The 24,152-nt window shown below is 38.3% G+C and overlaps 1 protein-coding gene across 6 annotated transcripts in view; it reads right to left on the reverse strand.

Annotated features, from left to right (window-relative positions):
• The window catches only part of TMTC2 (transmembrane O-mannosyltransferase targeting cadherins 2), a 663,780-nt gene that overhangs the window by 314,797 nt on the left and 324,831 nt on the right, over positions 1 to 24,152 (reverse strand). For all 6 annotated transcript variants that reach the window (XR_014017153.1, XR_014017154.1, XM_081250397.1 and 3 more), the window contains one exon: positions 3,402 to 3,516. Coding sequence is in view for 4 of the 6 variants with exons in the window: in XM_081250397.1 (XP_081106523.1) it covers positions 3,402 to 3,516 (115 nt within the window). In the remaining 2 variants the exon portion in view is untranslated. The remainder of the gene's footprint in view (positions 1 to 3,401; positions 3,517 to 24,152) is intronic.

Here is a 24,152-nt window from a genome sequence, read left to right on the forward strand (position 1 = left end):
AAAATATCTACAATTTCTATTTAAATTTCAATCTATCAATTTTACATTGCCTCCACTGTAGTTATAAACTCAGAGATCCTATTAATTGCTTAGTCTTTTCTGATGTTATATGGCTCCTCTTTCCAACTATGTATTTTATTTTCACAGATATATTCTGATCAGTTAGGATAGGTTAGATTACACTGCGATAACAGACACATCCTAAATCTCAGTGAATTAAGACAAAATTTATTTTGCATTCATTCATCCTATCCAATGCAGGTGAGAAGGGAAGTTTGTCTCCCTTCGCTTATTTCTGGATCTATTTCCACAATTTTCAAGTCAGAAAAAGGGAAAAGCACTGACTCTTACAATTTGGGCTCAGAAATAACATACATCACGTTCACACACATTCAACGACCCAATAAGACCCAGGAAGGTCTTCAACTTGGAAGAAGGCAGGAAAGTGCAATCCTATTATGTTTCTTGAAGTGGGAAGGCCAAATATATTTGGTGAATAGCATTAATACTTCTATCCCACACAGTGTTCTTGTGAATCACCTTGACAACAGGAATTAGAAATGTTCTAATTCTACAGAAAAAGATCTTTCTCCATTACTGAGAATTAAAATGGATCTATTAGACATTTCTTCAATTTCAAGCCTCTTGAAGGTCCTAATAAGTTAAAGATTTGCCCCTTGATGGGCTCTTCCAAACTAGTCTCTTCTGGCGGAATGATTTTTCTTTTCCTTTTTCTTTTTGGCTTTTGTGATAAGCAGTTTTTTCCTTATTAATAGATTCTTTGTGTCAATTTATTGGGAATTACCCAAGGAAAGGGAAGTTAAATAAGTATGCTTCAAATTATATCTTGGACTATAACATTTCCTAAATTGCTGATTTGGTATATTAGGTCAACCATTGATCCAGCTAACCAAGACACAGCCAGGGAGACATCTGCCCTTTCCCTCCCATCGAACTGATCACCAAACCTTGCCAATTTTGTCTCCTAAATATCTTAGGAAAGAATAGAGTTCTTGAAGGAAAAAAATTAATATCAAACTCAATTTACAACAATTTGGCAGCCCCAAGGGAAATGTTAGATGTAACGGTGAATAAGCAAAATCTTGACAGCTAACCATTTTGATAAGGCTGCATTCAAGGGAAAACTAATAACCTTTTTAATTCTTTTTAGCAAACAAAGTCCTACATGCTCTTGATTAATAAGGAAAGAGGCTGGTGTTCAGCTTGCACAATAGGCATTCAAGAAATTGTTGAATTTGACAGAGCTAAAAAAATAAGTAAAAACATTCATACGGACTGCCACCAAGTTGAATAAGGATATGACCAGGTTGCTGTGGTCATACTCGCAATCAAGATAGGAAGGCGCTGACTGAATGCAACTTAATGAGGAATGCAGACCGTAGAAAGCTAGAGGGAATGTTCTGAAAAACAAATCTTAAAGATTTCCACGTCGCCAATGTATAACAAAAACTTTCCACTGGTTTCTAGCACTATGGTAACCAAGGAAAAGTTACAAGCTATATATTTAACAAGGATGTTTTTCGTAATGTTCTTATAACGAGTTTCCGAGTTTCCGTTGGTAGACCTTGAATTTTAGATACTGATTTAATATATAGCAAAATGCCTTGTTGATGAAAGTATCTATTATGATTAAGATAAATTAGTTTCTAGTAACTTGTGCATTCACATTCTAAATGGTTTATTGTAACTAAAAGCACAGTGTTTTTTTCATGAAGAACAAAAAAGTCCTCTTCCCATCACAGCACCTAACCTTGTCATGCAAATTAAAGTATCTTTTAAAAATTATCCTTCTATTGAAGGTTCCTGCGAACTGGCTACAGTTTATTTTTAAAATATACCAATAGTCTATTGAATCCTGATTTCTCTTTGTAGGTACCTGCTTTAGGAATGCCAAGCATTGATATGGAATGAGGGTATTCAACTGAAACCTCACAGTACACTCTTTCCTCTCAAACACACTTCGAATTTCTTATTTAAAACTTATTAAAAGCCAAGGAGGAAACCATTAAGATACAGTTACAGTAATAATCTCAAATTATAAATCCAAGGTAATTTACAAAACTTGCTTTAAATAGTGGTTCCTGGGGGACAGGGGTAGGTGAGGGTATGTGATTATAAAAGGAGAATATGAAGGATGCTTGTGGTGATGGAAATAGTCTGTATTTTGACTGAGTGATGGATACACAAACCTATACATGTAATAAAAGTACACAAAACTAAAAACACACAGACACACACAGGGGTACAACGAAAACTGGGGAAACCCAATAAAACCAGTGGACTGCATCAATGTCAAAATACTGGTTTTGATACTGTATGGTAGTTCTACAAGACATCACCACTGGGGAAACTGGATAAATGGTACAGGGATCTCTCTGTATTATTTCTTAACTGCATGCAAATCTACAATGATCTCAAAAAAATTTTTTTTAAATGTTCCTCTACTTTTCTCAAAAAGTCCATGTTTTAAAACCATCCAAATGTGGACCAATTCTCTGATATTTTTCTTCCCATGTAAGAGTAATCTATATAATTAGAAACTTGCCCCTAGAAGCCAAGTTCAGAGACCATAGTGTGAATGCCACCCAAGGAAGCATTTACGTGGAGATATAATAGAGTGAAATTCAGGTAACAGCATGTGCGAGGGGTATACGTATGGCTAACAGAACAAACAATGCTTTTTAAGCAACTGTATAAATCATTCAAGTTTCTTAAAAACATCCTCCTTTAATGCACTGACTTTCATTTTATATTCACACAAAAAACTGTTCATCTGCCTTTTGTTTTGCTATTATTGTAATTAGCCTTCAAAATAGTCTTTCCGAAAACAGATGCACTAATGGTCTAAAAACATATATTGTTTTAACACATAGCAACAGTGTTAATTATAGGGCCATTTTGAGAATTTGATAGGCCTTAAGTATATTTGTATTTGATAATCCTCTCTACTACCAAGCATAATAAAACGTATCCACATGACCCATTTAATATAATTAATACAAAAACACAAATATTGAGATGCAGTTGACTGACATAATGTTTTGTCTTGGAAACATTTAATTAGACAGTTACTAATTTCAATTTTGCAATTTTCCTTTTGTATTTTATGGCCAATAATTTTTGAAGGAAAGAGAAAAGGGGCCTGAATAATTTTCAGAGTCCTAAAAGTTCATATACCCTATATACTATGCACATAAACTATAATGAATTAAATAGTCCTGACTGATTTTAACATGGTTAAGCAGCATAATTCACTTTTAGAATATGGAATAAGGTGACATATAAGGGGAATTAGTATAATTGATTTAATTATATTATAGTAATTTAATAAGAATAAAGCTACATTGTTGGTCTTCTCAGGCACAGTAGCAAAAACTAACCTGAGCATGTGGGCAGCATTGAAGACCACATCAAACTCCGTGCTATCCAGTTCAGCCGCTTTTTTGGCCATCTCAGCTGCTTCTATGAGGCGAGCTTCTTCCAGAAGAAATTGACCTGCAAAGCATGAAGTCAAGTGAGCTGAAAATTGGAAAATAATAATCCTGTGAAACAACTAAAGCTGCTATAGAGAAAAACGTAAGAACAGTGGTAAGGGTGATATGAAGGTAAGATTTATGTGTACCGCGCATCTACGTGCTCATTATTTACTCATATTTTATATACCTTTCCCTTAATTGCAGGGCATCGCAATGTACCTAATCTGGTACATTAACAAATTTTTTTTTCTTAAAAATCCTCCAAAGATTATTGAAGCAAGAAATAAAATGAACAAATTTAAAGATACACTACAGATATGTAAAAATGTTTTTAAAAAGTAAAGCAAAATAAAAAAGACTACGGGGGGGATTTTAGTTTTCTGATGGTCAAAGAGTTTGGGGATTAAGGCCCCATATTAGTTCTTTTGAAGCTACAGCTCGGGTGCAATATATTTCAGTAAGTCACCCATCAACTGGTTTAAACATTAGTTGTTTCAGCTATATAAGTCACTATAATCATTATGTTGCATCACTAGTATAAAATTTAATTATTAGCTATAAACCTCTGAGATCCTAAGATGAGAGTTGCTTTGTAGGAAAAAAAGATATGTGACAAATATAACTTGAATTGATTTTAATTACTGGTCTTTTAAAACAGTTTTTGTCTCTGACGCACATTCACAAACAGGGCTACCCATATCAAGATATATTTATTTCTTATATTTAAGTAACACTAAAATTATTGGAAGAACATAGAAAGGTTGGTTTAGCATTAACTTATAGATTGACTAATAAACATGGAAGAATATTAACAAATACAGATTTCTGAGATTACTTTCAGGTCAGCTTTGCAAGCTTAGAATTACTGCAGATAGAGCCACACAATTCTTCAAAACTGTATCTCGAGAACTGTTATATGATGCTATCCTACAATCATATTGTAAAGGCAAAGAAAACAACATAAAAGTTGGGCCCAATTTTAAGGCTGTAAACATGCAAACAGAGAGAGCAGGCTGCTTTTTCATAGCTAAGGATTTATTAGCAGCAAAAGTAATGATGTTAAAGCCTTGTCTGATACAGATAATCAAATGAAAACCAAATCAAGGGAGGACAGAGATATGCAGAAACCACCCATGCAACTGACAGGCTTATAGAATTGTTTTCTATTTATTATTTCTCTTTGCTTTCAGATTCCTGTTTGCTTAAAGTTCAAGACTTTAACAACATGAGAAATAGTTACAAAAATGATTGCAAGTCCTAGGCATACATGGAAACTGAAAAACTTTAAAAATGGGGGGTCCCTCAGGGCTTCCCTGGTGGCGCAGTGGTTGAGAGTCCGCCTGCCGATGCAGGGGACATGGGTTCGTGCCCCGGTCCGGGAAGATCCCACATGCCACGGAGCGGCTGGGCCCGTGAGCCATGGCCGCTGAGCCTGCACGTCTGGAGCCTGCGCTCCGCAATGGGAGAGGCCACAACAGTGTGAGGCCCGCGTACCGCAAAAAAAAAAAAAAAAAAAAAAGGTGGGTCCCTCGCTTACCGTTTATCTACTAAATATTACAAATTGTCTACTGACCTAAAAGGACCAGTTCTTAAAATACAGGGGAAGTTTTCTGTTTTAAGGATTTATAATAAACTACAGCCACTGCCTGTACTTAACCGTTTCTAAACTTCAATTGGTAAAGAGTGGTGCGTAAAGATAGGCCTAGGATTTTAATCCTACTTTCAGACTGGGAGTTGGAGATCCTTCAGTTCTTTCTACAAAAAGTTTTACATCACTTTCTTAGTTTGTCACCTAACATTTGGTGCCTTTCTCATTTCCCAAAACAAATATAATTGTTGGGTCAGAAAATTATTAAGAAAACAGAGTTGTAAATGGTTATGTTGATAAACAGAAAAACACATTACTTATGAAATTCATGTAGACCCTAACCCTACAGACATGTTGATATGAGATACAATTTAAAGTATATGAGGTTTTAAAAAAAGTAAAACAAAAATTAGACAATCTGTGGCGTACTGAATAATTAACATCCCCTCACATATCTTAGTACAGGATACCAGGCTAAACCCATATTTCAGTTAGCTATACTTATCACAGATTAAAAAAAAATTAAAACATAATATTAGGACTTCCCTGGTGGCGCAGTGGTTAAGAATCCACCTGCCAATGCAGGGCACATGGGTTCCATCCCTGGTCCGGGAAGATCCCACATGCCGTGGAGCAACTAAGCCCGTGCGCCACAACTACTGAGCCTGAGTGCCACAACTACTGCAGCCACGTGCCTAGAGCTCGTGTTCTGCAACGAGAAGACGCCGCAATGGGAAGCCCGTGTACTGCAACAAAGAGTAGTCCCCACTCGCCGCAACTAGTGAAAGCCTGTGCACAGCAACGAAGACCCAACGCAGCCAAAAATAAATAAACTGATTTTAAAAAACCATAATATTAAGGCCTGTTTACCTAACTAAATGTATTAATAAATATACTACTTATGTGATATTTAAACAAAGGATAATGTAGGAATTTATCAATTGTTCTTTTTCCTTTCTAGACAGATATTAATCCTGAAATGTATTCTGTATTAATAGTAGGAAAATACAACAATTAATGGAATAATGAAGGTTATTTTCTTAAAATTTATTACTCCAGATGGTAGAGGGAAAAGGAGATAATATTAGCTCTGGTAAAAAAGAAAGAAGGAAGGGAATGAAATCTATACTGTCCATACAGAAACAGAGACGGACAGTGACAAGAAGTCTGTGTGATGAAGACAATGATACTCAATGGCCTAAGAGGACAGTTGATATGCAATGTCCAGGGCAAAGCCTTGCAAGGTCTATTAATGCCGAACACATCTCTGTGTTCGTCAACAACAAAGAGTAACATTAACTAATTGTGTAAAATCAAATATACAATTTTTAAAATATTTAAAAACATTTCCTTATGGTTTAGGTAAGCTTTGCCACAGAACATAGACTTTGTAAGCAGCTTCCAAGATCACAAAACTACACAAAACACATAATTTCTAGTATTGCAAATGGTGACAGAAAGAATTCCTATATGATCATTTTCTAACAGGGGGATTCAATCATCATATTAACATTCAGAAAAACAATAACACAGCATATTAGTAAGGTATTTGCATAATTCCCTGCACTCTGTTCTCGACAGGCCATAGATCTCAACAGTCCAGGGTTAGTGTTTTGCTATGATAAAGCCATAAAACATTATGGAATGTGAATCATTTGGTATCTCTTTTTAAAGTGAATTTGAAAATCTGAACCAAAGTTGAAAGTATGTTATTATTATGCTGTTTATATAGTAATCGTTTGTTTGAAAGAGGGCCCAAAATTTATGGAAAATAGAGCAATAAGCATTTCAAATATATAGAACCAACGTAAATAAGGAAACAAAGGCATACTAGGTTTCTTCTAAATAATTATCCGAAGAGCCTAAATCGATACGTTGTTGGGGGAATAAGAAACAAACAAACAAACAAAAAGATGACCTTAATTGCTCCTCTTCCACCAGCTTCTTCTACTATTGCTCCCACCAGACCCTGGCTCCAGACTCTGAACTACTTCCGCTTCCCTTAGTGTAACCTGCTGCTTCACATCCTTATTTGTCCTGAACCCTCAGCCTCTAAGGTTTCCCTGCCTTGTCCCACCCCAAGCTCCAGGCCCGTCTTGCCTACCTCTTGGACACCTTTCATTTTTATGCCCTAAGTCATTTCCTTCTTGGTGAATCCTTCTTTGACCACTTTCCAATAGTGGTAGAACTGCTTATGATTTAAGTTCACTGTACTATGATTTACCATCTAAACTAGAGTACTTAAAAGAGTGAAAGAGAATGGTATTGTCAACTGTGCTATAACGAGGGGGAATAAACCAGAATTGTCCCAATACCGCTGCCCCACTTACAGCATATGTGACCGGCTGTTGATCTCAATCCTCTTGTCTTGATCATTACTGGGAAGTGAACTGTTTTACACAATAAGGCACTGAATCAGTTTTAGGAGAAGTGAGCAATACTAGCAAGTGAGCCAGAGGTGCTCTTCACTGAAGAATATAAAGGTCGACAGTTGCGCCCACCAAGACAGAGACAGATCCTGAAGTTCTGTGGGTAGGAGCTGCTACTGGGGCTCTGAGATTGAGGGTACCTCAGTCTGAGACACAATGGAGCTAGGACACTATGAGAAGTGAAAGGTGTTAGAAGAGGAAAGCAACAACACTTGAGAAGAGCAGGCACTTCGGGGAGTCCATCCACATTGGTGGATTCTGTAAGACCTGAAAGGTTGCCTTTCCCAGTGGTTCCCCAGCTTTAGGGCACATCACAATCACCTGGAGGACTTGATGAACCAGAGAGCTAGGTCCCACCCCTAGAATTTCAGATGCGGCAGGTCTGGGGCAGAGCCTGTGATTAGCAATTTTAAGAAGTTTCCAACTAAAGCTGATGCTGCCAGTCCAGTGCCCACAGTTTGAGAACCAGTTGTCTTATGGGAACAAGAAAATAAATGTTTTGCACCATACTCGGGACTCCATGTCTGGGATTGGGTACCAGTTAGACTGAACTTTTCTGGAAATCAACTGCATGTGGCATGCCTTTCCTCATATTACAGGCATAATGACCAGGTTACACATACCTGTGTAGCTAGAAATACATATGTGTATGAATAAGATATACTCATTACATATAAGTTTACTCTCTCAAACTCGAAATAAGGAGATTTAAGAGTTTTATCCCTCATTTGCAGACTAGATCTCTGAGACATCACTTTTCTTTCAGATATAGTAGACAAACACATTCTTTGTGTTTGATACTTGAGTAGACTTTCAAATAAAGAAACCACAAAAATTTAAGTAAAATACATTTTGTTCTCCAGGGTGTATTGTGCTACCACACTTTATCATTATTTCTTTGGTTTGTAATTTGTCTTACCCAAGTTAATTATTGTCATTTTATTTCCTTTCTCCAGTCAAAGGGAGAAAAAAACAAGATGAGAAACTGTAAAGGAAGAAAGAAAAAAGACGTTTGAATAGGCAAAAACAGAAGAGGATATAAAAAGAGAAAGCATTTTCTAGAGGTCCAGATACAAAGAGTGTAGGTCTCCTCACAGGCTAACGTGGGAAAAGGGGAAAAGCAGTCGACAGTTTTGGATTCAACTGTTTCAGTATTAAAGGGATACCATTTCTTCTCTGGACAATTCTCTAACTGAACAATTTAAATTACTTGGTAGATTTTTACCAACATATCAATATGACAAGCCTGTGAAGATCAATCTTTCATTAATTCCTGGATTTAAAAAGCTGTCTGGGGCTTCCCTGGTGGCGCAGTGGTTGAGAGTCCGCCTGCCGATGCAGAGGACACGGGTTCGTGCCCCTATCCCGGAAGATCCCACATGCCGCGCAGCGGCTGGGCCCGCGAGCCATGGCCGTGGAGCCTGTGTGTCCGGAGCCTGTGCTCCGCAACGGGAGAGGCCACAGCAGTGAGAGGCCCGCGTACCGCAAAAAAAAAAAAAAAAAAAAAAAAAAGCTGTCTGGAAGGTAGAAATCCATAAAATTGTAAGCTGGCCTTAAGCCGTAGGCTCAAACACTGCTTAAAAGTTCTGCATATAAACTCCCCAGCTTAGTGGAACTGTCACTTCTTACTAAAATACTATGAAAAATTCACTCATGATCAATGCTACTAAATGAAGGAGATAAAATGATCTGTAAAATCTGATTAGTAAAAAATCATTCATATACAGCTTTAAAAATGGTCAGAGGCAAATGAAAATCTTATTTATAAAATAACAGCTAGAACATAGCATTTGCATTAAAATATTTCCCCTTAGAGAGGACATCAGATTAGCAGAATGTATCCAGAATTGTCTTACTTCTACTGAGACCACCCTGTCTCAAACCATCTTCTCCCCCGGGATTACAGCAATAACTTCCTAATGCGTCTCCACACTTCTGCCCTTGATTCTACAGGGTATTCTCAGCACAGCAGTCAAAGAGATCCTGACAGATCCCGTCATTCTACAGTTGACCCAGGGAAAGTGAAAGTCATCACACTGGACTACACTGCCTGATATGACCAGCACGGGGCTCTCCCCCCAACCTCTACATCGGTTCTCTGACCTCGTCTCCTTTGTCTTCTACGACTCTCCCTCTTGGTTACTTAATTATATTAGCCCCTTGCTGTTCATCTAACACACCAGAGTAACAAAGACCCATGCTCCACAGTCTTTTGCCGTTCCCTCTACCTGGAATGCTCTCTCCCCAGATATCACAGTGGCTCACTCTCTTACTTCCTGGCACATGGTGGGGGTTTAATAGATTCATATTCAATAGCAGGACTGAATTAACTATTCATATTGCTTCATCTTCCAGAGCAAGCTAGAACCTAGTTAGCCCAGGTCACCAGGCACTTGCCTATTCATAGCCTCTCATCTCACAGTGATTTTCAGGCAGGGCTGCAGTGAATGGCCACACATGCTGGGCACTGCACAATTCTCAAGGGTGCCATTCACAATGATGTCTCTATGAATGTGTCTCTTGGACTTGAGCAACATGGTGGCCGTGGCCATGGTTTTAGAGCTTTGAATTTCCCTCGGAATACAACAAGTGATCCAGACATCAATGATACCTTCAAAGATATCTTAATTCCAGAACAGTTCAAACTACCTAAGGTGGCTGAAGTTTATTATATTCCATTGTACTATGGAATCACTTGAACGGTTTGGGAAAAAAAGAAACTGTAGGTTAAAGTATCCAACCCAAGATATGTACATTGTGCCTTGTATAAACAAGATATGGGGGATATGAAGATAAATGCAACATTTATCCTTGGAATAGTTCCCATCTAGCAGAGGAAAGAGGAGATTATGGAGATGGTTTAACTAGTTTAACTATAAAATGGATATAAATTTGAAAAGGGAGGTGTGCAAGGTATCAAGCTAAGGGCATGATTTCTGGATGGAGGTGGATTGTTTGGCTTTGTTCAACTTATAATCAAATTTAAATATACATAAAGGGGGCTTCCCTGGTGGTGCAGTGGTTGAGAGTCCGCCTGTCGATGCAGGGGACACGGGTTCGTGCCCCGGTCCGGGAGGATCCCACGTGCCGCGGAGCGGCTGGGCCCGTGGGCCATGGCCGCTGAGCCTGCGCGTCAGGAGCACGTGCTCCGCAACGGGAGAGGCCACGACAGTGAGAGGCCCGCGTACCGCAAAAAAAAAAAAAAATATATATATATATATATATATATATATATACATACACACATACACATAAAGGGCACAAGTAAGTGAACTTTTACAAAGTGACTATGGTCATATAATCAGAAGCCAGATCAGGAAAAAGAACATTACTAGTATCCAGAAGCAATCTATACCTGAGGGCTTTTTCCAAAGACTCAGATGACTGGAACAAGGAAAAAGCCACAGTGGAGGGATTTGGGCGGACTGCTTTTGGTGACGTCTAATGATAACAAGAAGAGTGGGTACAGTGGGGCTGAGGTGAGCCTTCATGGGCCGCTTCTATTAGGGGAGGTGGGTAATGCATTCCTGGTGAGACAGCGTGGGTGATAACCCAATGGTCAGGATTTAGACAAGCTGTTGAAAAGAGAGTCTGCTGAAGACAGGCCACTTGTTAATGTGTGCTCCTTATGCCTGGGAGAAATAAAATTATGGAGGACCATCTTCTCTCTTGCTTCTCGGAAGGGAAGCTTGCTGAACGTCTGAGTGAGGTATGCTCTCACTCTTCAAACCAATCTCTCTCCCCTGCCCTTCTGTGAGTTTTGCTGCTTTATGTTTTTGTGCGTTGGCTGCCTGAGTTAATAAAAGCTCTGGTTTACTGAGACAGACTCAGTGTGATAAATGTGCCACAGTTACTGGCTAAGAAAACAGGTGGGCCTGGGAAACAAGGAAAAGGACGCCCAGTCCCAACCTGGACTGCTCACTTTGAGGATGGAAGGCCCTGATCTGTCCCTAAGATCCAGGGACATGGATGAGGCCAAGAATTTGCCCTGAATTGGACAGGTGGCATGAAAGGTGTCCAGTGCCAAGGAGAGCAGAAGAACAGCAGGCCAGGGCTCTGTGCTCACCTGAAAAGGAGGTCAGGAAGGTTAGCATTGCTTTATTGCATTGATTTCTCCCCTGACTCTTTCCAGAAGGGTTATGAAACTGATGGAGTTATGAAGACTGTCAGATGGGGAATGGGAATTAGCGGGGAGCAAGGAGGAGAAGAGAGGAGACTGGGGAGGAGTTGCAGAGATCAGAGGGAGCGGAGGAGCGGGGAAAGGGGCACAGAGGGGGAAGCAACCTAATCCCATTATAAGTTTAAGTAATACATAGATTCAATAGAGATCAAGGGTGCTTCATCAAGAATGAGACGTTCATGCTAAGACTTGAAACAATCCGAGTTTCATCACCTAAAGGTGAAGAGAAAGACATAACTAAATGAGGGGTACCACCTAATCAAAGACAGAGGTAAGCAGCCTCACTTTGTTCTGGGATATTGTGTAACCTGAGACAAAGCAGCTGTAAGGAAAGAGATGAGGCAGACAGAGGACTCAAACGCAGAGGAACATGCCTCTGAGACTAAGTTAAGGCAGGCGGTAATGAGAATGGAGAGAGGTGGTCAAAGAGCTTACATCCTCTTCCTAAGAAGAGCTCAGAGTCTTCTCACTGTGCTCCACACCATCTCTAAGGGCTTTGTGGAGGTATTCACTTACAGATGCATCCACGGAGGCACGGAGGAGTCAATGGCAGGGTACACGAACGTACCTTTGGGAACCACTGTTTTAATTAAGCAGAAGCAGAATGCAAACAAGAATCTCCCAAGTGCATTCGGTCACTAAATCAAATAGCTAAGACTGGAAAAACAGTCTCTGTCTCTGTCTCTTTCCTCCCCACCCTTTCTTTCCCTGTTCCCAATTACTTGTAACTTATAATCTTCTTTCTTCTTATAAGCAATTATTCCCTTTCCCTCTGGTCCTGTCTGCACGTTGACAGGTAAGGATTTATTCTTTTTCTTAATTCGTAGGTTCTTATTCTGTCTCCTCTTCCCCTAATTTCTGTCCCTTATTTATATATCTTATTCAAAAATTTTTCTATACAATTCATTCATTCCAGGACATTAGTATGGTTTCCACTATAATTTTAAAAGAATAAATGGCCATTATTACAATTTACTGAGCATTTATTAAATGCTAGTTATTTTATGAAATTGCAAGTGAACCCTCACAACTTGAGTCAGTAGCAATCATCTCCAGATTAAGAAACTGAGCAGCAGGGAGGCTAGGGGAAGGTGGAACATGCTCAAGGAGATAATCAGCAGTAGGGCTGGGTGTGCCTCATTCCAAAATCCATGATCTGCCGTCCAAAATCCAGTGCATTTTCTGCGCCCTAATCCAAAACTTAATTCAGTTCTCGTCATCTTGCTTTTATAGCTTTTTGAGTCCTATACAAAACCTTCAAAAGAATATATGTAAATTGTTGCTATGGTCTGAATGTCTGTGCCTTCCTCCTATTCATATGCTGAAATCCTAGCCCCCAAAGTGATGGTATGTGGAAGTGGGGCCTTTGAGAGGTGCTTAGCTCGTGAGGGTGGGACCCTCATGAATGGGATCAGTGCCCACACAAAAGAGACTCGGAGAGCTCCCTTTTCCTTTCCACCACAGGAGAACACAGAGAGAAGATGGCTGTAAATGAGGAAGTGGGCCTCACCAGCACCAAATCGACCTGAGCATGATCTTGGGCCTTTCAGCCTCTAGAACTGTGAGGAATAAATTTCTGTTGTTCATAAGCCATGTAGTTTATGGTATTTTGTTATAGCAGCCCTAGTGGACTAAGACAAGAACTTAACTGTACCTTTTTCTTAGCAAAACAAGATTTGGTCACCAATGATTTAAACAAGGTAGATCCTATTCCCGTGCAAAAAATGGAAGCAGAGATAAGAAAAGGAAAGAGTAGAACCACCTGAAAGCCAGTCTATCCTCCCTTAGTCATTCTTTTATTGAACAAAATATTGACGGACCACCTGCTTCGTGTGAGGTATTGTGTTCAGTGCTGGAGAAAGGCCACCTGGTTATTTTCAAGATTCTCTGGTTTTGAGCCTCAGGTTCCTCACTTTTTAAACAAGGATAACCTCAGTGTTATCAGAAGGAATAAACAAGGCAGCATGAATAAAACTGCCCAGGGTGGGGTTGGCGCCTTGCCTCCTGTCTTTGCTCTTCACTCCCCTCTGCTTCAGCTCCTTCCCTCCATCTGCCCCTTTCAGGCTCTTTCCCTGCCTGGAGGACCTCCAGCTGGCCTTCCTTCCTGAGGCTTTCCTGTACATGATTATGAGAGCTCCGTGGGTCTCTCCACCAGCAGTCCTCCAAAATCTCAGCATTCTGGATCTGTGTCACATTTGAAGACCCACCAGGCTCATATTTCCTAAGAGTGAAACTTTGAAAGCACCAGGCAAACCATAAAAATATCATGGGCTGGAGAGCAGACAAGGTTCAAATCCTTGCTCTTCCAAGTTACTATGCATAAGGGCCTTCGACATGTCACTTACACTCTTGATACCTTAAACCTTGCATCTGTAAAACAGGGATAACGTTACTTTGATCTAACAGAGTTAGATTACTGGAGTGACAAACTGTGCATAAAAGCACCCAGCACTGGGTCAGAAATGTAACTGTTTGACACTGAGATTCCATAATAAGTGTACTAGCATTAATGGATACATATGTGCCTGGCATGACACTAAGCACTTTTCTTTATGTAAATTCTGAAAACTCTGGAGTCAGGCCATGCCATATTACTTGAATTGATTTAATCATTCTAGTACTGTGAAGCATCTTATAATCCTTGTATATTTTATAACAATAGTATTCATTTCTTTTTTGAAATATAATAAATATAATAAAACTTGGTGGGTGCTATGGTGTAAATGTTGAAATCTTAACTCCCAAGGTGAGGGTATTAGTAGGTAGGGCCTTTGGATGGTGATTAGGTCACGAGGGCTCTGAGATTTGTGTTCTCATAAAAGAGGCCTCAGAGACCTCCCTCATTTCTTCCACCGTGCAAGTATACAAGGGGAAATCTGCAACCCGGAAGAGGGCCCTCACCGGACCATGCTGGCACCCTGATCTCAGAATTCCAGCTTCCAGAACTGTGAGAAATAAAGTTCTGTTGTTTATAAGCCACTCAGTCTGTGGTATTTTGTTACAGCAGCCTGAACGGACTAAGACAGTGAGTCAGACTTATGTCATTTTGGAATCTCAGAAGCATGGTATTATGAACATCTTCCACATGGGGAAAGGGGAGCGCGAAGAGGTAAAGACATTTGCTTACAGCTGTACTACTAACAAGTGGCCATTTGTATGACAGTGGTGTCAGGCTGCATAATGCCTGATTGCTATCACCATAATGATTGGTGATTGGTTTTTATTTTTTATTTATTTTTATTTATTTTTATTATTATTATTTTTTGAGGTATGCGGGCCTCTCACTGTTGTGGCCTCTCCCGTTGTGGAGCACAGGCTCCGGACGCGCAGGCTCAGCGGCCATGGCTCATGGGCCCAGCCGCTCCACGGCATGTGGGATCTTCCCCGACTGGGGCGTGAACCCGTGTCCCCTGCATCGGCAGGCAGACTCTCAAACCACTGCGCCACCAGGAAAGCCCTGAGTTGGTTTTTAAATGTGTTTTATGAAAAATGCTTATAAGGCTCAAGTATACACTGCATAAGGGTTATAGATTGATATACTATGTATTTAATATATTAAGAATTTTAGTTGTACTGTGAAAACTAAAATTTTATATAAAGTGTTTATATTTTAAGCAGTATTTTATATTATACTTTCTGTAAAAGGTTATTGGAAATGAAAATTAAAAGGCCAATAAGTAGTAGATTCAAAATAATAAATATTATATGTATACAAAATTCTTACTTATTCTCCTTCCTGAAAAGAAAATTCAGATAGACCCAAGAATGGAATATTCATCGTAAATGGATGAATTCCATAAAGACTTCTCCCTCTTATTTTCAAGTCTTTTATGGCTTCAGAATAAAAAGGTAAAAAACAACAGAAGAACAAAGACTGCCTCATCATTCACTGAAGCTTGGACCTTAAATGAGTTGTCTATGTTTGACAAGATAAATAGAAATAGTCTTCTGCCTCTAAATGTCCCGAATGATAATAAAAGGTGAGTGATTCCCAACTTTCAGTGTATTTGATACACATTGTATCATCCAACCAATAAAGCATCCATGGACGTAAAATATCTGTGTTCATCTCTTACACTTTCATAGAGTTGATGACAGTGCAACACAACAGTCAAGAGTGTTCTGGTTCAAATGCTGCCTCTATACTAAGTGGCATTGAAATCTTAGATAATCTACCTTACAGCTTGATGACCTCACCTTCCTCATTGTAAAATGGAGACAGGTAACTTCATCACCTGGCTTTTGTGGGGATTAAATGCGAATTTCTCAGGACACAAGAGCACTTAGTAAATGTTTGTACTGTTATTATATTTGATGAATTCATCATGTAAATACAGTATTTAATAGAGAATTCAGACAAGATGCCTTGCTCTACTTTTTATTCCTTTCTCACTTAATTTTTGTCTTAAGTTTTACATGTTGAGTTCTGTTAAATAATTTTTGGATAATTATTTGGTTACTATAATAATTTTCCTATCTTTTCAACAGACTATCTGAGCAATAGATTAAGATGCTTGTACTTTCACATTTTGCTAAAGAATTTAGTCCTTCCAAAACTAATATGCTCATTAAAGAAAACATAAAACAGAAAACATTAAGCCTGTCCCCCGCCAAAAAAAAATTGACTGTAAAAGTCCAAAAAGCTAAAATATCCATTCTTAACACTGTTTACTTGTTTTACTTTGCTTTTTTAATGATATAGCTATTTTGTATAATTTAATCATTCTTCATGTACCATAACATAGATAGTTGCCTCTGTTATTATTATTCTTTATAAATTTAACCTAGGGTTTATAGTATTTCCTCAAAAAGGGATAACCATAATTTATTTAATTATTTTCCTTCTTGGGGTATTTAGATGCTTTTTAAATTTTTGCCTCTAATAAATAGCAATGCTGTGCTCTGATTACTATCTTTGTTGATAAACATAGAAAAAAATTATATTTTCTTAAGATATATTACCAAGAGAAGAATTACTGAGAATAAGTGCTAGAGCAGTGGAAAAGAATTAATTGAATTCTTTACTTGAATTTGAATTTCTTTGATTTCTAATGAAATTGTATGTTTACCTATCTGTTAAAACCTATTATATTTCTTCTTTTGAGAATTGTTTGTTTGTAACCCTTGGTCTTTGTATTCTATTTTCCTCATAGTTTTATAGAGTTTCTCATGTCTTAAGTAGCCTGATCTTTTAGCTTTTGCTTTTAAGGAAATTATTTCCTATCACTTTACTGTTTGTCCTTTAACTATATCCCTTTTTTGAAACAAGTTAATCATTTAATTTTCCCTTCATTTTTGGCTTGTAAGCTTAGCTAATCCCTTCCCTATTTCTTCCTATTTTACTCATGGGAAAGTTTTAACTCTAAACGTCTCTGGAAAGTATCGCATATAAAATACACACAGGTAGGAAGGTTAAATTAAATTACTAAACATATTGTTATAAGAGGGAATTTAAAAATAAAAAATCCTAGGCAAGAAGTGAAATAGTTTGGAACAACATTTAGAGAAATCCAATTCTAATTATACACCTGTAAACTGCCTGTACTGTCCTTGGAGCAGTAAAAGCACAAAAAGCACTGATATTTTAGCAAAATGTTTTCATCCTAAGCATTGAATATAACTGGAATCTCAATGTAATTTTTGCAAAGGCCAAAAATATATTTTCATTTTTAATCAAGGAAATACCACTGTTTAGTTCATTATTTAATTTTTAAAATTACTCTTATAATTTCTGAAGTGATTAGAAATGAAATGTTACAACCAACCTCAGTTCACTGCCATATTCTATTTTAATTACAAACAATAAAAACCATAGGCCTCTCACCAATTCAACCCATTACATAGTTTTCAAGCTGCTTCTTTTAGTGTTCACTGATGAAACGTCAAACCCAATATTTTAACAATTTTCTCCAGTAACTACTTTTCAAAATGAAATGTAATATATATAAACCATGCTGGAGAAAAACAGACTACAACATTAACAGAAAGTTCTGGACTTAAAAAGTTGAAAGAGCTGGATTTTCAAGTTCTTCTCCCACTACAGACATATGTTGAAAATGTCTGATCTGGAGAGTCACTTGAAAATTCTGAACTTCTATTATCTTAGTCAAATGTATTGGGATCCATTCCTACCTCACAGGGGTTAGATAATGACCAAAGAAGATCAGGGTCTGAAAACACTGGGTTAGATCATAAATTGTTTGATAAATGTAGTAAGAAGTTTTCAGGATTCTAATCTTGTTGATAGTGATGTCTCTACAAAAGAATACAGATAATTATAGTTTTAAAAAGTCCACACTTCTCTGTGGGCCCAAGATGGAAAATGACCAGCTCTCATAATTCGGAGTTCCTCAGTTTGGAGGTACATTCTATGTATCTTCTCTTAGCATCTAACTATGGTCCTAGTTCCGTCCTTGAACTATTCTCCAGACACATGCCGTGCCTTCTGCCTCAAGCATTTTCTCTGCTTTAATGTTCTTTATTGCAACCCCTCAGTTCTACACTTTTATTTGGAGAACTCCTACTCATCATTTAAATACAGCTTACATGCACCAGCACGGCTCTCCTGCACTCCAGCCACCCGGGTCAAGGCCCCTTAGTGGATACTGTGTCTCCTTTTAAAAATGAATTGTAATTGTAATTAAATCATTCTTTTTATAATTTGTGCCTCCCTCTTCAGTTTGCAGTCTACATTGGAGCCTGTCTGGTTCCCTGTGGTATCTCTATGAAACTGAGTAGAATCCTGTGGCTCCCCACCCCAATTCCCACCCAAGTACAAAGGTCCTTCCATGTCCCCTGCCTCTTGTTTGTAGAAAAGCTGAAGTTTCCCAAGCCTCCCTGAGTCACAAAAGAGCAGGCTCAAGTAGTTAATGATAAGGACAGTAGCATCACAAAATCTTTCAGTGTCTGATGCACATTCCTGAGTTGTTTTACAGATACTATAATTACTACCAGAGGGGAAAAAGCTAACTGCATGATGACCAGATTGTAGCCATGACATAAGCTGCTCCATCTTGAGCAGTACTGAATCTATGGGTAGCACAATTCCAAGAACTGGCCTCAAGTGAATGGGATTAACACTGTTGCTCATAATAATCTATATCTTTGTGGGCATCAAAATAATTGTAGCTTGTGGGCTTCCCTGGTGGCGCAGTGGTTGAGAATCTGCCTGCTAATGCAGAGGACACAGGTTCAAGCCCTGGTCTGGGAAGATCCCACATGCCGTGGAGCAACTAAGCCCGTGAGCCACAGCTACTGAGCCTGTGCGTCTGGAGCCTGTGCTCCGCAACAAGAGAGGCCGCGACAGTGAGAGGCCCGCGCACTGCGATGAAGAGTGGAAAAAAATAATAATAATAATTGTAGCTTGCTGTGTCCATATGTGTAAGCAGGCAACTAAAACTGTCAGCAAAGAGATGCTACAGAGCCATGTCAACATCTTCTACTCTGAGAATATGGTGCCCTATGTCAGCATGAAGAAGTTAGAGAAGATGGACCTTCATCCCTAATCCCACAGAAATGGAATGATGTCTGACAAATGGGGATTTGTAAGAGCTCTTTTGCCCCTTTCCTGTTTGTCTATTTCTGTTCCCCTTAAACCTTAATTATAGAAATGAGATCACTAGGTAACATTTAATCTAACTCCTGACTTATGCTCTACTGAATGTGCACAATACCTTGCCTAACCTGCTGATTCTTTCCCTAAATTAAAAGAAGTAGGAATGAACAATTAAGTAGTTAAAGAATGACTAGCTTTCCACCCCCAGCAGCTCCCTTAGCAATCCTGCAGGCAGTCCACATGGGCAAGATAACATCTGAAGAAAGATCATGAGGAGTCACCCAGCTTGCCTGAAATGGAAAACGATGCAGAGCTTGACCTCCTGTCTTGATGATTTACTGAGATTTTTCCCTTTAAAAACTGGCATGGCTGAACAGAATCTTCAGTTAGTTTTGGGACATGAGTCCACCTTCTCCCCAGATTGTCAGCCTTCTGATTAAAGCAACTTTTCCTTTCTACCAATACTTGCCTCTTGAGTATTGGCTTTTAAGCAGCAAGCAGCTGGACCTGAGTTTGGTAACACTTACATCTAGTATAGTGCTTGCTAAATATTGAACTGGAGGAAGAAGATCAGGACTTGTCACTATTGTTGGAAATGAACATTACCCAGAGAGAGGATCAATAATGAAGAAAAAGACAATAAAGTCTTTGCTCTTAGAAACATATGGTTAAGAGGTAGATGGGAAAAGAAGAACCATCCAACATCTACATAAAAGAGTACTTCTTCTCATTATCATTTGTCACAACCTGCTCCCTTTTAACTTTTTTTTTTTTTTTTTTTTTTTTTTTGCGGTATGCGGGCCTCTCACCGTTGTGGCCTCTCCCGTTGCGGAGCACAGGCTCCGGACGTGCAGGTTCAGCGGCCATGGCTCATGGGCCCAGCCGCTCCGCGGCATGTGGGATCTTCCCGGACCAGGGCACAAACCCATGTCCCCTGCATCGGCAGGCGGACTCTCTACCACTGTGCCACCAGGGAAGCTCCCTTTTAACTTTTTATGCTTTGGTGCTTAATATCTAATGACTTTCCATTTGCCCCAGATTTAAGCATAGTAGGTACCTTGTAACAAATATGTATTGGTTTTAGTTGTTTCAGTCTATATCAAATTTACTACTATGCATATAAAGAGATTTATAATATATTCTTTCCGAAAAAATGGTTTTTCCAGTAATTCTTTAAAAAACATAGGAAGGGGCTTCCCTGGTGGCGCAGTGGTTGAGAGTCCACCTGCCAATGCAGAGGACGCGGGTTCGTGCCCCGGTCTGGGAAGATCCCACATGCCGCGGAGTGGCTGGGCCCGTGAGCCATGGCTGCTGAACCTGCGTGTCCGGAGCCTGTGATCCGCAACGGGAGAGGCCGCAACAGTGAGAGGCCCGTGTACCGCAAAAAACAAAACAAAACAAAACAACAACAACAAAAAAAAAACAAAGGAAGACAAAGAGACAAGGAGGGACTTGTCTTGACTTTCATTCTTTTGGCAGAAGCTTTCTACTGTAGCCAAAAGGAAATTCATGGAGAATCCCTTGAATAACAGGCCCACATGAAACATCAGGGCACCAAATGTTCACCTTTGACACTTATAAATTAAATTCTGTAAAGACTAGACAAGATTTGTTTTTTATGGACATGGGAGTACACTGTAAGCTTGATGAGATATGAATACAACATTATACTATTACTGATAGCATAGTTTGAAACCTATTTTTTATACATTCCTTAAAATTTTTGATGAAAGACCAGTGAGAAATTAAGTATATATTAGACACAACATGAAATATGAGTTGGAAAACATTATGGAAGCCCACATCAGCCCTTTCACTTTACAGATGGGGAATCTTAATCCCAGAGACTATAGGTACCACAGAGGCCTACATTTAACCAACTTATTAAACCAGTTTTAAAAACCTGCCTCACTTTCTTTCTTGCAAGCCAACATGAAGAAAAAATGGCAATCTCTAATGCAATCCCTTCTTCCAAGACATAAAACTAGTGGATTCAAAACAAAAATAACTAATAGTACTTTTAAATACTGCCTTCTAATTGCCATTGCAGCCAGTATAAATTCCTGTAATTTCCTGTCTATTCCCAACTGAATGGCATATTCCAAGTCACTTGTATCAGTAACAAGCAAATGAAAAGCATACAATCACCCAGAAGAGTGAATTTCCAATAGAACAAAACTCACTGACTCTGGCATTTTCATTGACATTTGCAAAAGCATTAAAAAAAAAGAAAAGACTCAAAACAACATTTACCGTTTCATTTACATTACATAAACATTCATTTAACATTGACATTTCATTTAAACATTGATTTTTAAGCTGAAGAAGTGTTACTATTCATTCAATCCATGGGCATAAATACCCTAAGAATATCCATAACCAGTAAGTTGGAGAAGAACTGATATAAAAATCATAGTATGCATCTTCTTGGACAAAGAGTAAAACAAATTCTAACGGAACAAACTTTCAGTCAGTTTTGGAACCTCCATCCAATTCTAAAATTAAGAATATATCTGAGCTCAACATTTATTGCACATTACTGTGACATGGCAATATGCTAGATATTGATGGTGCAAAAAATGGAAAATACGTCTTCCTTATTAATTACCTTAGAATTTTCTAAGGAAGGTAAGTATAATTTCAATTTAAATACTTGCATTCCCACAACACTCCCCAGCCTAAGCCACCACCATTTTCTTGCCTGTGAGACAGCAAAAGAGTTCCCCTCGCTCTACTCTGACCTTTCTCTCATCCTGTCTTGCCACATGGTCCCTTCCATTGCTCTTAAACTAAAATGCAAACTCCTTAGCTTGGTTACAAAGGCCCCTGGGCTGTAACCCTGCCTCCTCTCCAAGCTCATCTCCTCCCACTTTCCCGTCAGGTTTAATATGCTCCAGTCACATTAGCCTGTTTCTTTGCTGTGAACACAAGCTTGTTCTTGCCTGTGACCTTTGAACTTTCTGTTTCTTTTGTCTGAAATGTTCTTATCTGGCTCTTCAAAGAGTTGGCATAAGCTAAGATTTCATATATCACCTCCTCAAAGATGCTTAACCTGACTATTTGGTTTCAAGAAGTACCCTACTGCCTACCACATCACCTTCTAAAAATGACATCATCCTATTTATTGCCTACATAGCACAGACTCACTTTCTGAAAACAGAACGGTACTTTGCATCTCATACATATTAAAATTAATAAAGACCCTTCCTTAAAAATTTTAAGCTAAGTCATGATTTATATGAATTTGACATTCTAAAACTGCACAGAAGGGCTGACTAATCAAAAATATCTATCTACCTACCCAGCCACCTATCTACCTACTTGTCTGTCTCTTTATCTACAATGTTGTGAAAGAAATGGAATATATATTACAGAAGAAAAAACAATGATGGTTATCAAGCGACCTAAAATTTAGTTACTTACAGCTAACTTGGGCAAATCAACTTCATCTCTCCTGGTTTCAATCTACTTATTTGTACAACAGGGGTTATATTAGATAATTTTAGAAGAACTTTTCAGTTCTAAATTTTAGTCATTTGAAGCAGACTTTTTCCAAATAAAAATCATTAATAGTCCTTTAAATGTACATTTTTAAATAACCTGAGGACAGTGAGATAGGAATATGAGGCCCTCAGCTATGGGCTTCCTGTCTGTTTGTAGGTTACTTTGCCTTAACTACTACTTTTTGATGCCTCATCTTCAGTCCTTTCCATTTCCTATTCCAGAGTGGGGAAAAAATATTGAAACTATTTCATAAAAATATATTGAATTATGCACTCATTCCTCCCTTGGAAAATAAATGTACTTCTAATAATAGGTATATGCCAAAAAATTAAAATAACCCGAGTACTAAGAAGAATCAGTTTTACACATGCATCTACAGAACATCTATCACTGTTTTCCAAATAACATACAAAATAAAGAATTTGTTTCACTTTCTGTTAAAACTAAATCCCCAAATTTCTCACTGGAGTAATATTCCCTATTACTACCACTGGAAAAATAATTATTTTCAGGAGAATACTGTAATATAAAAAACAATAATAAATAAAAAGAAGTGGTAAAGATAGACAAGTCAGAATAATAAATAAGGGGGCTATCTCTTAAAATTAATAAATAGTGACTTTTTTCAGTGGCATTTCAGATGAAGCAATGATGAAGTTTAAAGGAATAGAATGTGAAAAATCTAAAGCATATAATAAAATTATGGGAAACAAGCTTAGAAGATGCAGTAGGTAGGATTAGTTTGAGGTACAGAAAATGCAAGCAGCAAGACAGGATAAAAAGAGTCCTATTTCATAAAATGACAGGAGGTCCTTTAGCACTCATAGAAAATAATCAGGGAATTACTTTAGCTCAGTAGGGGAACCCAAAATAATATGCATGAGAAAATCCTAATTTAAAATATTTCATATAATAACACCTGAAGAAGTAAACTAAATTCTGCAGCAAACTTAAATTAGTTGACTACTATTTTAACATGGCAATAAAACTGCATTGTGAAACAAAATCAGGAGTGGTAATGCAATAAGTTGTGTGAAATTACATGCTATGTTATGCTGGAAAGATAAAGTATCACAACCCTAGGTTTATAAACATTTACACACAATATAAACAAAAGGACCGGTGGTTGGTTAAGTGTATCCTCCATTTTTTTATTTCCATTTTCCACACTCATAGCCTGTCACTGATCTATTTTTACTAGTGGGGAAATGGAAGAAGAAATTTAATATTATACAAGCATATTAGCTTTATTTTCCCAAGATTTTTCATTTCCATCCATCTTTAAGTTTACTACTTGATAAAACAAACACATCAAAGCCAACAGTGGTCAAAAATTTGTTTTTATTTTCCAAGGGATCAGCAAAAGTAAATGCTTTTAGGCTCTTTGAAAGCCAGTCCA

The sequence above is a fragment of the Mesoplodon bidens genome (assembly GCF_964165515.1).
Source record: "Mesoplodon bidens genome assembly, chromosome: 11".
NCBI classification, from domain to species: domain Eukaryota; kingdom Metazoa; phylum Chordata; class Mammalia; order Artiodactyla; family Ziphiidae; genus Mesoplodon; species Mesoplodon bidens.